Source organism: Carcharodon carcharias, chromosome X, assembly GCF_017639515.1.
Source record: "Carcharodon carcharias isolate sCarCar2 chromosome X, sCarCar2.pri, whole genome shotgun sequence".
Lineage (NCBI taxonomy): Eukaryota > Metazoa > Chordata > Chondrichthyes > Lamniformes > Lamnidae > Carcharodon > Carcharodon carcharias.
In genome coordinates, this window is record NC_054507.1 from 26381686 (window position 1) to 26397399 (window position 15714).

General features: G+C 42.2%; 1 protein-coding gene and 1 non-coding gene across 4 annotated transcripts in view; one reads left to right on the plus strand and one right to left on the minus strand.

The window, feature by feature from the left end:
• Nucleotides 1-15714, minus strand: part of LOC121273212 (E3 ubiquitin-protein ligase NRDP1) — a 96400-nt gene that overhangs the window by 43861 nt on the left and 36825 nt on the right. For 2 of the 3 annotated variants that reach the window (XM_041180203.1, XM_041180204.1), the window contains exons 2-3: nt 3746-3886; nt 1258-1411 (exon numbers count right to left, since the gene is read on the minus strand). In XM_041180203.1, coding sequence (XP_041036137.1) covers nt 1258-1411; nt 3746-3830 — 239 coding nt within the window. In that variant the 5' untranslated portion in view covers nt 3831-3886. Of the gene's footprint in view, nt 1-1257; nt 1412-3745; nt 3887-5895; nt 6019-15714 lie in introns of those variants that run through there. The other variant, XM_041180205.1, reaches the window with a different exon arrangement.
• Nucleotides 6448-6529, plus strand: trnas-cga. Its single transcript has one exon. It is a non-coding gene; the product is annotated as a tRNA-Ser (tRNA).

Below are 15714 nucleotides of genomic sequence, written 5' to 3' on the forward strand. Positions count from 1 at the left end.
TTTTGCAGGGCATTGGGGCTGACCACCGCTGTCACTGCCTCCCAAGCCAGATTAGTGATGCTGCTGCCCCTCCTGCGACCAGAGCAGGGGTAGAGGACATCACTGTGGGCCTCCAAAAGGCATTCAATGGATGTGTCACTGAATCCAGGAGCTGCAGTCTTCTTGTCTTTCAGGGCCATGTCTTCTGTGCAGCAGTCCTGGGCTGGAAGCGCTGAGAGGTTGCACGCAGCTGCTGTTTAAATATGGCGCCCATCGTGAGGAAGCAGTGAAGTGCTGGCACGGCAGGTGAATCGGAGACCACCTGCCAGTGAAATAGTATGTTTCCCAGGAATGCATGATTAATGAAGTGGGATTGGGACAATACAGGGTGAAAAGCAGGCCGGCAGGTAAAACGTTCTTTTTCCCGTCTGCTACCACACTCAGGGAGGAATCATCCCAGAGTTGCACTAAGAGTTCAATAAATTTGCAGTCCCCCTACAGCTGTTTTAACATACCTGGCATTGGCCCTTTTGCCTCTCACCACTGTTTGGAGCTTTTAGAGCAGCTGTGATGATTTCCCAGAACCTTAAGCAGAAAGCATAATGACTGCGCAACCTAGCAGCATCCTACCAGCAAACAGTCCCAATTTCAAAACGACAAAAATGCAACCTTGAAAGAAACAGCCAATAATCAACATCAATTCTCAATGACTTTATGTGTATCCCCTCAATCACTATGTGGCAAAGCCAGCTAATGGATAGATAGTTCATACACACTGTGAATCTTTGCCTGTTGCTTATTACAATCCAACCTCTGCCCTCCCCAACACTACCACCACATTCATGGATTGTTCACAGTTTTTGATTTAAATACCCGTCTCGCCCCCCAAAACCCACTCCACCCCGAGGATAGGAATAAAACTTTATTAGCTTCCCCAGCCCAGAAAACTTATCATGCTTTAGCTCCCACCCTACCTCCCTTTCTCCTCTAGTTCCTTCTCCTTTAAATAACTTTTGTGTTTGTGGATTTCTCAAGCTCCACTTTGGAACATTTATCACTAGAGCCCGACCAAAAAATACCTCCCTTTGGAGGAGCCAAATGGATATTTAGTTACCTAATTACAGCAGAACAAATCACCTATTTCAGACAAACTGAGAGCTGATTCACTGCTGTAGTTTGAGACATCACCTAAATGCAGAGACTACAGCCCTTTTCCACACACGGAGCACTTTGCAAAAATGCTCCATGCAGCAAAACTCATTCAAATTTGATTCATACCTAATAACTGCTTCATAGAGCAACTTCTCCTGAGGGTACTGTGCGATAATGGGTAGCAAGTCATTCTGCAGAATCTGTGCAGCTCCTAGCTGCTGCCGAATGTCTCGTGTCTCATCTTCATGTCTTAGGTACCTGATTAGGTCCTTGATGCTCTCTGAAAAACAAAAATTAATTCCAGTCACAATATTTACTTTTAAAAACAAATATCGCATAATTTTCTCCACTCTTTTCCTGAAGACAGTGGCTCTTGCCGGGACACTGGTTCCACTCAAGTATGAGCCAAGAATAAATGCTGGCTGGCTATGCTGCCATGAAGGTATCACAACCAAACCAGATACTGTTCCCGTCCAACAGCCACATGTGCATTTTCCAGAAAGAATTCTTCAACAGCAAAAGGAAAAACTCGCAGTGCCATGGGGAAAGAGCAGTGGGACTAATTGGATAGATCTTTCAAAGGGCTGGCACAGGCATGATGAGCCAAATGGCCTCCTTCTGTGTTGTAACATTTTATCAGGAGCAGGAGCTCTGGTTGATTTCCTTCCCTGTCCCTAGAGGTTCTGAGGCCAACAGTAATACAGTGGTTGGAGTCTGTTTATTGAACACAAACCATGAATCAAACTCGCAAATTTCTTGCTCTGGAAGGACTTATTAACCAAGTTATAAAGTTATAAGCTAAGCAGCTCAAGTAGCTGATTCAGCTTGTTCCTTAATCAGTACCCATCACCGTAACTAGCAATCATAAAAGAACATGGATAAGGAATCCTGTGCAAGTCTCTCTATATCACAAATGCAGTGAGGAAGGTAGGTTACAAGCATTGCTGATCACCATCCAAAGTTTTCCCTATTTTTTATTTTACTTGGTCGACTACGAATGGAGTGAAGAGGAAGGCTGGATTGAATCTGCCCAAAACCTCCACTCTGTTGCAAATATTTTATTGTTCATAGGACATTGCTAGAACAGAATGATTGTTGAATTTGTCTGTGTAACAAGCACTGCACTCTTGAAGTAATTCACAGCAGGAAGCATATTCAGATACACCTCAGTGGTATAAAGAGCTGTACGTTTTGAAGTGTTAGGATGGTTTAGAGTCCTGTCATCACAGGGACATGATTCAAATTGCGCATTAACGTACATTAACAGGGGTGACCTCAGAGAGGTCTCTAAGCTTACGAAAGGGCTTGACAAGGTAGAGGAGATGTTTCTATTTGTGGGGGGGGCACCAAATCTAGGGGCCAGAAATATAAGATAGTTCTTACTAAATCCAATAGGAAATTTAGGAGAAGCTTCTTTGTCTAGAGCAGGGAGAATGTGGAACTCACTACCACAGGGAGTGGTCGAGGCAAACAGTAGAGATGCATTTAAGGGGGAAGCTGGATAAACACATGAGGGAGAAATGAGATCAGGAGAACTTTTTTCTTTTGAGGGTTGTGAGTCTTTGGCACTCTCTTCCCCAGACAGTGTTGGACACAGAGTCATTGAATATTTTTAAGGCAGAGGTGGGTAGATTCTTGATTAACAAGGGAGTCAAAAGTTACCAGGGGTAGGCAGAAATGTGGATTTGAGGCTGCAATCAGATCAGCCATGATCTTATCGATGGCGGAGCAGGCTCTAGGGGTCGAATGGCCTACTCCTGCTCCTAATTCATATGTAGGTATGAATAGAAGGGTATGGCGGTAGGGTGAGATGAAGGTGGTGTGGTAGGAGGCACGTGTGGAGCATAAACACTGGTGTGGAGCAGATGGGCCGAATGGCCAGTTTGTGTGTTGTAAGTTCTGTTGTATTTTCTGGTAACAACACTTACAGCAGTTATATCACAAACATTAGTTCTTCAGCCTGGATGCAATTATGGATCAATATGAAATGCAGGGCTGCCAATATCAATGCGGCAAATAAAAGGAATAACATTTATCTACATAATAAACACAGCAAAAAGCCAAAATTCAGGTGATTATAAATCACTGGTGCTCTGCTACTATGGTTTTTGTTGTCATCTGAACTTTCCTTATGATGATGATGAATACTGCTTTACAACTCATTCAATACATGTCTGGTGACCACCAGACATTGGAGAGTGGCATGGAATGCAGTAATCATTATATATACATTTTTAAAAAAATGTTTATTAAAACTTTCTGCATGTCAGTTATCACATTTGAATCCTGGTCTTTTTTTTAATCTCTCCCATATGATTGAGTAAATCATGAAATGGTGGTGGCCATAATTGAAGGATGGCTTAATTTTAAAAGCTCAAAACAAACAGAATAATGAAAAAAATGAGATTTCAAGTTATAAAAATAATAATGGTAGCATAGCTGACAAAACCAGCAATTCATTTGGTGGGTTAATGGATAATGACTGCTGGCAAAACACAGCAAAATCTGTCAATTGTGTATTTCAAATTGTATAAAATTTGAAGAATTAAGCTTCAGGATCTAACCAGCACAACATTGAAACCATGACTGAAAGTTCAGGTCTGAAGTGACTTACCTAAACAATCAGGCTCTTTGTGATAGTTGTCTCCTTCCAGGTACCCCAAGGCACTGCACGTTGCTAATAGTTCACAATTCATCATGTTCAGGTCCACAAAGTGCGCTCTTCAAAGGAGTAGAAACACAGGACAGAAGCAACCTGGAACAACAGAAGAGCAAACGGGGGAGAGAAAAAGGTGAAATTCCACCAGCTATACGAGGGACAGTGCAAAAAAAAAATCACAGAATTATTACAGTGCAGAAGGAGGCCTAACTAAAAGAACACTGCAAAAAAGAAGCTACGGGGGGGGGGGGGGGGGGGGGGGGGAAGAAATGAAACAGATACATCTGTGCAAAGAGGACAAAAGGTGCCCCATTTCCACCCTTCTACCAATGCGAATTTCAACAGTCATTAACCTGAAACATTAACTCCATTTCTCTCTCCACGGATGCAGCCAGGCCTGCTGAGTAATTCCAGCATTTTCTGTTTTTTATTTCTGGTTTTACGTTAATAGCAGGAAGTAGCTGTGCACAGCAATATGGTCATGGTGGAATTAATTCCTGGTCTCAACCATGCCATTCTGGGAAAGAGAAAAATACATAAATAGTGTTGCCACCCTTGACCTCTTTCTGGAGTCCTGGCAGCAGGTTCTGAGCAGGAGAGGAGAACGACTGGCAAAAGTCACCTACTGCATTCTTGAGGAGAGGGACTGGTACAAATCTTGGGGCCTTCTTGGCTACAGTCAGTCTGTGCAGTAAACACACATTTCCCTCCAAATGAAAAGCAATCGCAATCCTAGGAGAGGATCACAAGGACAACCCAGGATGACTCTAGTTTCAATGTCTTCCACTCTCCATCAGCAGTACTTTTGTTAGTACAGTAACAATAGGCAAAATATCACAGGCCTAGTTTCCTCCTGACACTGAGGCCAACTGTAACACTCCAACTGCCTAAAATTAGATCAGCAGATTAGGAATTGAACCTGGGGCCATTTAATGCTAGACACACTAGGCCTTCAAGTGAACTTCCCTTAAGCTAATTTAACAGAAAATCGTTCCTCTTTCAATTATCCTCTACCATTCCTCACTTGTGTAGGTTGAATGTTGATAACGCAAACCGTAATAGTCACAGGGACACCTGACGAGTTGTGCTTTGCCATCCATTGTAAAATGGGGAAAGTTCACAAGGTTTACAATGAATTAATGCAATTGTATACTTAAAGCAGTGTCACTGACAGCACTCACATCAGTGACAGCACTCTCTGATGCAAAACAAAAACAGAATTACCTGGAAAAACTCAGCAGGTCTGGCAGCATCGGCGGAGAAGAAAAGAGTTGACGTTTTGAGTCCTCATGACCCTTTGACAGAACTTGAGTCCGAGTCCAAGAAAGGGGTGAAATATAAGCTGGTTTAAGGTGTGTGTGGCGGGGGGGGGGGCGGAGAGAGAGAGAGAAGTGGAGGGGGTTGGTGTGGTTGTAGGGACAAACAAGCAGTGATAGAAGCAGATCATCAAAAGGTGTCACCAGAGTTTTAACTCTGATGCAAAGCAGGGGAACCAATGGCATTGGAGACCTACATTTTTCTGGAACAAAAACAGAAAATGCTGGAAAAACTCAGCAGGTTTGACAGCATCTGTGGAGAGAGAGAGAAACAGAGATAACGTTGGGAGTCTGTATGGACCTTCAGAGCTGGGTCCTGGAAATGGCTGTTGAGTCTGCACCGAAATCCAAAATGTGTAGGAACAGATTTTAATTATCCATCAACTGCAGGTCAAAAAGAGTTAGCAACAGAGATGAAGTTAAACCTGTGCAATTGGTGCTTGGAGGTTGCATTTAAAATGTAGAAGGTGCCTTCGAACATATAAGTGACATTCGTACCAAACAGACCCGAGGGCCCTTCATTCACCCCCGGCCTCAGAAAACGTCAGCTGATCTTTGTAGACAGGCTGAGCTTTTCACGCTTTAAAATTCTTAGGATTCATGTTCGATGTTTTTTTTATTAAAACTTCTGCACACTTGAAACATGTGAAGATCCAGTAAACACGACGGGCCGAATGACCTCTGTAACCGTTCCGCGATACTGTTTCTGGTTGAAGGGATTGAAATTGGGGGGGGGGGGGGGAATAAACTAGAGGATTTAAGGGGGGGGGGCAAAAAAAAGAAACTCACCTTACGCTTTGCAACCTAGTTTCCGAAAATTTAGGCTGGAAATAGTTGAAAAGTTTCAACCGGTTTTCCTCATAAAATCTGAACAGCCCGCGCTGCAGCAAATCCCGCCAACCCCAGAGCCGCCCAACTGGGAGGAGACACGGGGGGGGGGGAAATCCTGGGAGATGAATTGAAAGCAAACTATGGAAAAAGTGAGCACCAAAAAAATGTATCATTCTTCCTTATTACATTATATATTATTCTACCCCGTGCTAAATTTCGGAACGGGTCGCAAACTAATGCAGGGGATATATAACTTTTCTCAGCCACCCCTCTCCAGGTGGATTCAAACAGTCCAAGCGCGAGCCGCCGCAAAAAAAATCATTTCTCGGCAAATATTCCGGATTTTCCTCGCATCTCCGATCGTGTGAGAAGTTTTTGCAATAGACGATTTAAAAAAAAACCCATCTTAGTTTTGACGGTAAAGTAACCCTTTGACCGGGTAAAACCGCCTGGCGATACCGAGCCTGCTCAAATCTTACATTAAAACCGCTCTCAGCTCCTTTACTATGAGTCACGGTGGCCGAGTGGTTAAGGCGTTGGACTCGAAATCCAATGGGGTCTCCCCGCACAGGTTCGAATCCTGTTCGTGACGATTCATGTTTTTTTAAAAAAAACACATAAAATCTATTCTAAAATAAGATTCACCTTTTGCTCTTGGGAGCGTCCAATCATAGTTCACTTCTCACACAGAGTAATACAGCCTTGCGTACAGGAATGATAATGCACAAACTAAAAATCTTGTTTAATAGTCACACTTTGTAAAACCTCCTGAATGTATCAACTAAATATTAATTTGAACTATGACAGTAAGCTTCTGAAAAAGCTTATTACCAAAACATTAAAAATCATAAACACTATTCACAATAGACTAACATTATCCATCTTTTGATTACTCCAAGAACAAAATGCTTCAGTAATTCTTGCATGAAGGGTTAATATTCATTTCCCTGATTGTTGTGCAATGTGCTCATAATGTTTTGTTTACATCTTACTCCAAACAGATTCTAAGAGGAAAACAGTTCCTGTACTTATAATGTGATGTCACCCCCACAAAATATGAAAAACATTCATGGAACTAATTGTCACAACAGGCAGGAGAAGAATTACCCAACATTTTTTTTCCCTGTATTTTACATGGAAATGTACAAAAGTTACAACACAAACATGGAACATTTGACCCCATCAGTTTGGGTCAGCATTAACCCACCATGTGAGCAAATCACACTGATGTGACATTTCCATATCCCTTCAACTCTTTTTCCTTCACGCACCTATCCAGTCTAATCTTAAATGTTGGCATAATTTCTGTCAACCACTAATCTTGGAAATAAATTCCACGGTCTCACAACTCTGTATGAACAAGTTTTTCTGCCCTCTATTCAAAATCTTTTAAATTTGATGATATCAATGGGCATCCTAGGATTCTAAAAGAGCTGCAGAGAATGATCTTCCAAATTTCCCTGGATTCTAGAATACTCCCAGCAGATCAGAAGTTGCAAATGTAATTCCACTTCAAGAAATCAAGGGAGAGAGGAAACGTCAGTTGTCAGGGAAGTACTGGAATCTCTGATTAAGGAGGTCTTAACAATGCACTTAGAAAGTTATAGAATGATCAGTCAGATCAACATGGTTTTATAAAAGAGAAATTATGTTTCGCATATATATTAAAAATCTTTTGAGGATATAACTCGTCGGGTAGATAAAGAGAACCAGTAGATGCCGTATACCTGGATTTCCAAAAGGCATTCAATAAGATGCCACACAAAAAGTTAATAGGCAAGATAAGAGCTCATGGAGTTGGGGGTAACGTATTAGCATGAACAGAGGATTGATTAACAGACAGAAAGCAGAGAGTAGGGATTAGTGGGGCATTTTCACATTGGAAGGCTGTAACTAGTGGAGTGCTGCAAGGATTGGTGCTGCGGCCTTGGCTATTTACAATTTGTATTACTGGCTTAGACTAAGAGAGTAATGTATCTAAGTTTGCTGACGATACAAAGCTGGATGGGAAGGTGAACTGTGAGGATGTAAAGAGATATAGACAAGTTAAGTGAGTGGGCAACAAGAGGCAGATAGACTATGTGGGGAAGTGTAATTTTATTCACTTTGGTGGTAATGTTCAGAGAGACTTGAGTTGCGCTGTACAAGGCACACAGAAAATTAGCAGACAGAGATGCAAGAATAAGAAAGTCTTGGTACAATTATATCGGGCTTTGGTGAAACCACAGCTGGAGTATCACAGAATCTCAGAATTGTTACATCACATAGGAGGCCCTTCAGCCCATTGTGTTTGTGCTAGCTTTCAAATGGAGCAGTTTACCTAGTGCCATTCCTGTCCTTCTCCCCATAACCCTGCATATTGATAATAATCCAATTCCCTTTCAAATGCCTCAACTGAAACTGCCTCCATCACACTCTCAGGCAGTGCATTCCAGACCCTAACCACTTGCCACGTGAAAAAGTTTCTCCTCATGTCTCCATTGCTTCTTTTGCCAATTACCTTAAATCTGTGTCCCTCTGGTTCTCAATCCTTCCACCAATGGGAATGGTTTTTCCCTATCCACTCTGTTCAGACCCCTCATAATTTTAGATATCTCTATCAAATCTTCTCTCAACCTTCTCTTCTCCAAGAGAACAGTCCCTGCCTCTCCAATCTATCTATTTAATTGACATACAGTACTGTGAACAATTTTAGTCTTCAAGTTTTGGGAAGGATATACTCGCCTTGGAGCAGTATAGCAAAAGTTTACTAGGCTGGTTCCTAGGATGAGAAAATTGTCCAATGAGGAGAGGCTGAATAAATTGGGCCTATACCGTCTGGAGTTTAGAAGAATCAGAGGTGATCTTATTGAAACATACAAGGTTCTGAAGGGACTAGATAATTTGGACACTGAGAGCTTGTTTCCGTTAGTCAGGGAGTCCCAGGATAAGGGGACAATCATTTAGGACTGAGATGAAGAGAAATTACTTTGCTCAAAGGGTTGTGAATCGTTGGAATCCTCTACCCCAGAGGATTGTGGATGCTCCATCATTGAGTATACTCAAGGCTAAAATAGACAGATTTTTGATCTATCAGGAAATCAAAGGATATGGGAGTGGGCAGGAAAGAGGAGTTGAGGCAAAAGATCAGTCATGATCATACTGAATAGTGAAGCAGACTCAAGGTGCCATTTGGTCTATTCCTGCTCCTATTTCTTACGTTCTTATGACCCTCATTCTAGACCCCTCAACTATAGGAAACAACGTACTTCTATCTGGTCTGTGCAATTGTTTCACACCTCTATTAAATTGCACTTCTCATCCTTCCAACTACAATAATGTGCATTTATATAGCACCTTTAACACGGTAAAATGTCTCAAGGTGCTCCCCAGGAGTGATTATCAAACAAAATTTGACACCAAGTCACATAAGGAGATATTAGGGATAGGCAACCAAAAGCTTTGCCAAAGTGCTAGGTTTTAAAGGAGTGCCCTACGTGCCCTACATGAGGAGGAGGAGTAAAGTTCCACAAAGGCTGGCAGCCCTTGTGTACTTTACCCCAAGTGTCCATTCTTCATATATGAATGTGTTCACAAGATACGCCACCAGAAAGAATATCACAGCCAAATCCAATCTGGTACTGACCTAACATCTTTCCGGCAAAGATGGGTAGACAGTGTTATGATCCAAGACCAGAACCCCCCCCCAACAAAGTCTTTGGTAAGATCCAGTTAGGGACAAATAACATTTTGTTTAAAGCAGACAAAGTTTGAGATTCAAGATGCTTGCTCAGTGAATAAAGCCACAAGATTCCACCGGTTTTGAACAAACAAAAATAAACTTTATTATACAAGGTCAGAAAGATAAAACAATTTACAATATCTATCTTGGACTCTAACATTCAGGGTTAATATAAGGTATATGTGAATTAAGAGGCAAACTGTGGTCGAACACACCACACTGCACAATAAGTGGCAGATGCGACCAAGACAGATTCCACAGATTTCTCAACAACACACCCAGGCGTCAGTAAACGTTGTGAGTCAACCAATCTCATTGAAACCGTCTCTCTCACGAGGGATTCCAGTCTTCACCTTCAAAGATCTGGCCTTGGCATTCTCTCCAGGTCACTCCAGCTCAGATGGCCTCAACGATAGCCCACTTCGCAGGGGTTTCAATCTCGTCTCCTGAGACTCTGGTCCTCTGGATTCTCGAGTATACACTCAAGAACTAACTTACAAGCACAGCTTCAGGTCTTCTGCCGCACCTACCAGAATACTACTACTCCTCCAAAGGGATACCTTCGGCACAACGCCCCACAGCACAGGGTCACCAACCTTCTGCTGCCTTCTTCGATCATCAGGGTTTCTCCTGAGCCCTCATCACCTAAAGTCTGCCAACTGTAGCCCTTTTGCTGATTGGAGCCTCTTTTTCTGCTCTTTTTTTCCCCTTAACTTAACTGGGACCTGTGCCTGTTCCCTGTCTGGGCCTCCTCTTTTGCTGCCCTTGCCTAGGACACTGGTCTTCAATGATGCTCTGCTCCCGGTCACACAATCCAGGTTTTTGTGCCATTTTCTCTTTCTGTGCAAGCGTGCAGGGTCTGTCCTCAGCCCAAAGAACTTAAAATGCTGAATTGCGCGTGCACAGCCCACTGCCGGTCATGCATGAGCAGGAACTCTGAGGTCTGTCAGGACTTGGAGTTCCCAACCTCTGCTGTCGATGAGAAGGTGAGTTGGCTTTCATAACAATAGCAATAAGGAATAGGATAACATTAGCTGATTTTTACCCCTCCTTAGACCAAAGATGCTGAGGTCAAGTGTAACCACACTGCCTCAACATTCGCAGCTGTGTGTCATGAACACTTTAATCGCAGAAAATGGTTCATCTTCAAAGACTAAGAACTTTCAGGAAAAATTTGTGCTTTAAAAGACATTGCCCCTTACATGGTTAATGCAAGACTCTGATTGCTATTCCTGGAAAAACTATCCTTTTGCCAGAAAAGGTAATTGAGCAGCTTTAAAAAAGCTGGAAACCTCTGGACCCTGGTGGACTGTTTACAAAAGGGGTCACATGGTAGTTTATGGTTCTGGAAAAAAAAACACGCCTGGAAATCTGTGTTTAAAAGTTGGTTTTGCTTTTGCTTTAAGAAGAGAAAGGACCAACTGCTTGTGAAAGGAAGACTGCACCTTTTAACAGTCCAGAGCCAGCAATGAACATAAGCTGCTCCTAAGTTGCTATCTGCTGGAATAGCATACCTGCAAGTATTCCTTGAGTCCGCCTGAAAAGCAGTGCAAGAATCATTGACTGTTTTGCAGATCAGTGCTGAGAGACCAACCACATAACCCAGATGCTATTTCAAGGACTCTACCCTCTTTCCTTTTCCCTTCAGCCATTGACTTTTTTACCTTTGGCAGGGTTTCTCTTTTTATTTATATTTGTGTTTGTGTGTGTGTCTTAGGGTATCTCAAAAGAGTAATTAGTATACTTTCATGTTCCATACTGTATGTTAATAAGCTTTGCCTTTCTATTTGACAAAACTGGTTTCATAATAAACTAATAAGTTTGTTGTTTATTGAAAGAAGCCTAGTTAAAGTATCTTTTATTCTGGGTCATACAGTAGCAGAAGTAAATGATTGGCCATTTTGGTGAGTGAATCAAACTTTTAAACTAATGCTGCAGCTTGTGGAGTAGTGGTCTAGTCAAACTGCGACCTCTCCCCATCCCAGTCATAACATGTGCATTCAGCCACTTATATGCCACTCTAGAATTTGCTTCCTATACCCAACAATTTGCATTTATAAAGCACCTTTAACATATTAAGTGTTCCAAGGCACTTCATAGGGACATTATGAGACAAATTACAACACTATGCCACCAAAGGAGATATTAGGGACAGGTCATCAAAAGCTTGTTCAAGGTTGTCAGTTTTAGGGAGTGACTTAAGGAGGAAAGAGAAGTGGAGAGGTTTAGAGAGAGAATTCCAGAGTTTAGGGCCAGGCAGCTGAAGCAGCCGCCACCTATGACGGAGAGATTAAAATTGGGGGTGCTCAATAATCCAAAATTGGTGGAGTGCAGAGATCTTGGGAAGGTTGTAGGGGCTGGAGAAGATTACAGAAATGGGTAAAGAGGGGCCATGTAGGGATTTGAAAACAAGGGTCAGAATTGTTAAAAAGTGTTGCTTAACCAGGAGCCGATGTAGGTCATCGAGCCCAGGGATGACAAGTAAATAGGACTTGAGAGAGTTGGTGGGGGTGGTTTAGTGGCTATGTCACTGCACTACTAATCCAGAGGCCCAGGCTAACACTCTGGGGATATGGGTTCAAATTCCACCATCGTAGCTGGTAGAATTTAAATTCAATTAATAAAATCTGAAATTGAAAACTAGCCTCAGCAGTGATGATGAAACTACCATTGATTGCTATAAAAAAAAGACATCTGGTTCACTAATACCCTTTAGGGAAGGAAATCTGCTTTCCTTAACTGGTCTGGCCTACATGTGACTCCAGATTCACAGCAATGCAGTTGACTCTTAACTGCCCCTCTGAATTAATCTAGCAAGCCTCTCAATTCAAGGGCAATTAGGGATGAACAACAAATGCTGGCCTTGCAAGTAGTGCCCACATCCCATGAAAGAATAAAGTGTTTTTTTGACACAAGCAACAGTGTTGGATGACATCCAAATTTACAGGGAATACAATAAGCATACACCCAAGAAAGGTGTGTGAATGCTTCAAGTGTAACCTTTTAGATCTGATAGACCACATCCAAAATGTTGACTGTTCTTTGCTCTTTCACAAAGCTTACAGGCCTGAATATTTCCAGGGTGGCGGAGGGGTGGGGGGGTTCAATTTTCATTTCAGATTTATAGCAAGGTTTTTATTTGAGGAATTCCATGGGGCATTTTTTTTTTAAAAAGGGGCATTAACAATTTAGCCTTTGCCTATGAAAGATTGACATTTCTAGTTACAGCTTTAATTATTTCAAAATAGGAAGTCCTTGTTGCCTTTCAGGAATATTAGAAATTAAATCTCCCCCCCACCCCCCACCAGGCTGCATTAAGTAGCTAAGTTTTTTTTTATTCATTCACGGGATGTGGGTGTCCCTGGCTAGGCCAGCATTTATTGCCCATTCCCTAACTGCCCTTGAGAAGGTGGTGGTGGTGAGCTGTCTTCTTGAATCGCTGTAGTCCCGTGTAGTGTAGGTACACCCACAGTGCTGTTGGGAAGGAGTTCCAGGATTTTGACCCAGCGACAGTGAAGGAACAGCAATATATTTCCAAATCAGCATGGTGAGTGACTTGGAGGGGAACTTCCAGGCGATGGTGTTCCCATGTGTCTGCTGCCCTTGTCCTTCTAGATGGTAGAGGTCATAGATTCGGAAGGTGCTGTCGAAGGAGCCTTGGTGAGTTGCTGCAGTGCATCTTGTAGATGGTACACACTGCTGCTACTGTGCGTCGGTGGTGGAAGGAGTGAATGTTGGTGGATGGGGTACCGATCAAGCGGGGCTGCTTTGTCCTGGATAGTGTCGAGCTTCTTGAGTGTTGTTGGATGTAACTCTTTCGAGTACAAACCCGTTTCCATCTGTTTCAGATGAAGTTACATTGTTTCATAGTTTGCCACTGTGAGATTTGAACTCTTGATCTTGGGGTTACAAACCCAATACCATAACCACTTGGCTATTTAAGCTGCACTCATCCAGGCAAGTGGGGAGTGTTCCATCACACTCCTGACTTGTGCCTTGTAGATGGTTGACAGGCTCTGGGTAGTCAGGAGACTTCCTAGCCTCTGACCTACTCTTGTAGCCACAGTATTTATATGGCCCAGTTCAGTTTCTGGTCAATGGTAATCCCCAGGATATTGATAGTGGGGGAATTCAGCAATGCTAATACCATCGAATGTCAAGGGGTGATAGTTAGATTCTCTCGTTGCAGATGGTTATTGACTAGTATTTGTAGCATGAATTTTACTTGCCATTTATCAACTTGCTATTGTCCAATCTTGCTGCATTTGGACACAGACTGCTTTGGTATAAGAAGAAAGCTCTATATGATTTCCCCAACTAGGGAGAGCCATAAGGAACACATTTTATCACAGGTTAAAGGATATCAACCTCCCACAGGGAGCACAAAATTAGTTTTCAATTTCTGTGAATATAAATTTTACTTTCATTTTCTTGAGCTTTCTTTGGGCAATTTCCAAAACTCTAGCAGCCAGATCAGTTTTACAAAGCACATCACCAAACACTGTTTAAATACAACAGATCAAGAAGAGAACAAAATAGAATATTTGCACCATCAGCCCTCCAAACTAAGTCATAACATTGCCAGCTCTCAATGAGTTTTAGCAACTCTGAAGCCGCTGCTTGCCAGCATCCAGGTTCACAGACAAGGAATAGCCACTTGGGCAAAGCATTGGAGGCCAACTGCCCACAGAATCATAATTTAGCATGTATGGGAGGCAAAGAAGCAAGTAGTTAAACTCCAATACTATGAAGGTGTGTAGGATTGTCCTTCACCTCCATCCAAGCTGCAGCTAGTATTTGAACATTCCTCCCAGTCTCATTGGCCAGAACTGGACACAGTACTCGAGATATAGTCTGACTTGCAACTTGATCAGAATTTCCTGACTTGAACTCAACTGTTTCGGTTCTGCGCTTCAGCATTCCATTTGTTTTGTTAATGTTGCTCCACAGTGATTAGACACATGTCCAATATCTATTTGAACTTTTCATTTGCGTACAGACATCACCCATTTGTTCCATTCCTACATGTAGTGTTTCACCCATATTCAATTCCAGGTGCCACCACTACATCCATTGAGCTTTTATTTTGCACTGCCCAAGCTGAGATTCCTAGTTTGGCATCATTTGTACAGTTGACCACTTTGCATAAATCTCTAACATTTTGCAGATGAACATACAAAAAATAAACAGACAAGACCAGCTAGCTCATCAGGTAGATGGTTAGCCAGTGCCACTGTGGTGGGCATGTACAAGCATTTGAAACTATGTACCACAGCATAGTGCAGAATGTAACTCGCTCCATGTGACTTGCACTGGTCAGCTGGAACAAGGCTGGGTTGTGGGGAAACTCAATAGGACAAACCATCCTGCCACTTGGCTTCTAGCATGAAATAAAGGTCAACAGACATGGACAGCACAAGATGTGTGTGCACAGTGCAAGTTGAAAGAAAAAAAAACACAAAAGACCAAGTACATAGAGTTTTATTTCACAGATAATTTATGAAAAGTGTTTCATTCATCATTAATACCAAGTGCCACAGCTTTTCAAATACATCACAACTAGGTCAGCTACAGGAGACAATTCTGGACTGCAAACACCTCTCCAATCACAAAATAACTTGTGTACTCAGAAGGTCCACTTTAAAAAGGTGCACACTGAGACAATTAACATCTTTATAAAATTAAAAAAAAGCATGAGTTGTTTTCCAGAGCAACATAAAAACACTTCATACAAGGTTGCTCATTTTGCTGCAAGATAACAAGTTTCTAAAATACTATTTTATTTTCTATTATATTATACAATAGACAACTATTCAGATTGGCTACTGCATGACCATACTTCCATTAGGACTAATGCAATGGCCAAATTCTGCTTTTCCATCTATCACATTGAAAGTTACCTTAAAAGCTCCAAGAGGCTGGATGGAAGATATCTACCCCGCTTCTCCCCCAATATGATCAAAAAGTTAAATTCCTGCTCTGAGCCGAGGTAGTCAATCTCAGCCTGGGCAGCAACTGCAGAGGTATAATTGGCTTCAGCATCCTCAGGCTATGGA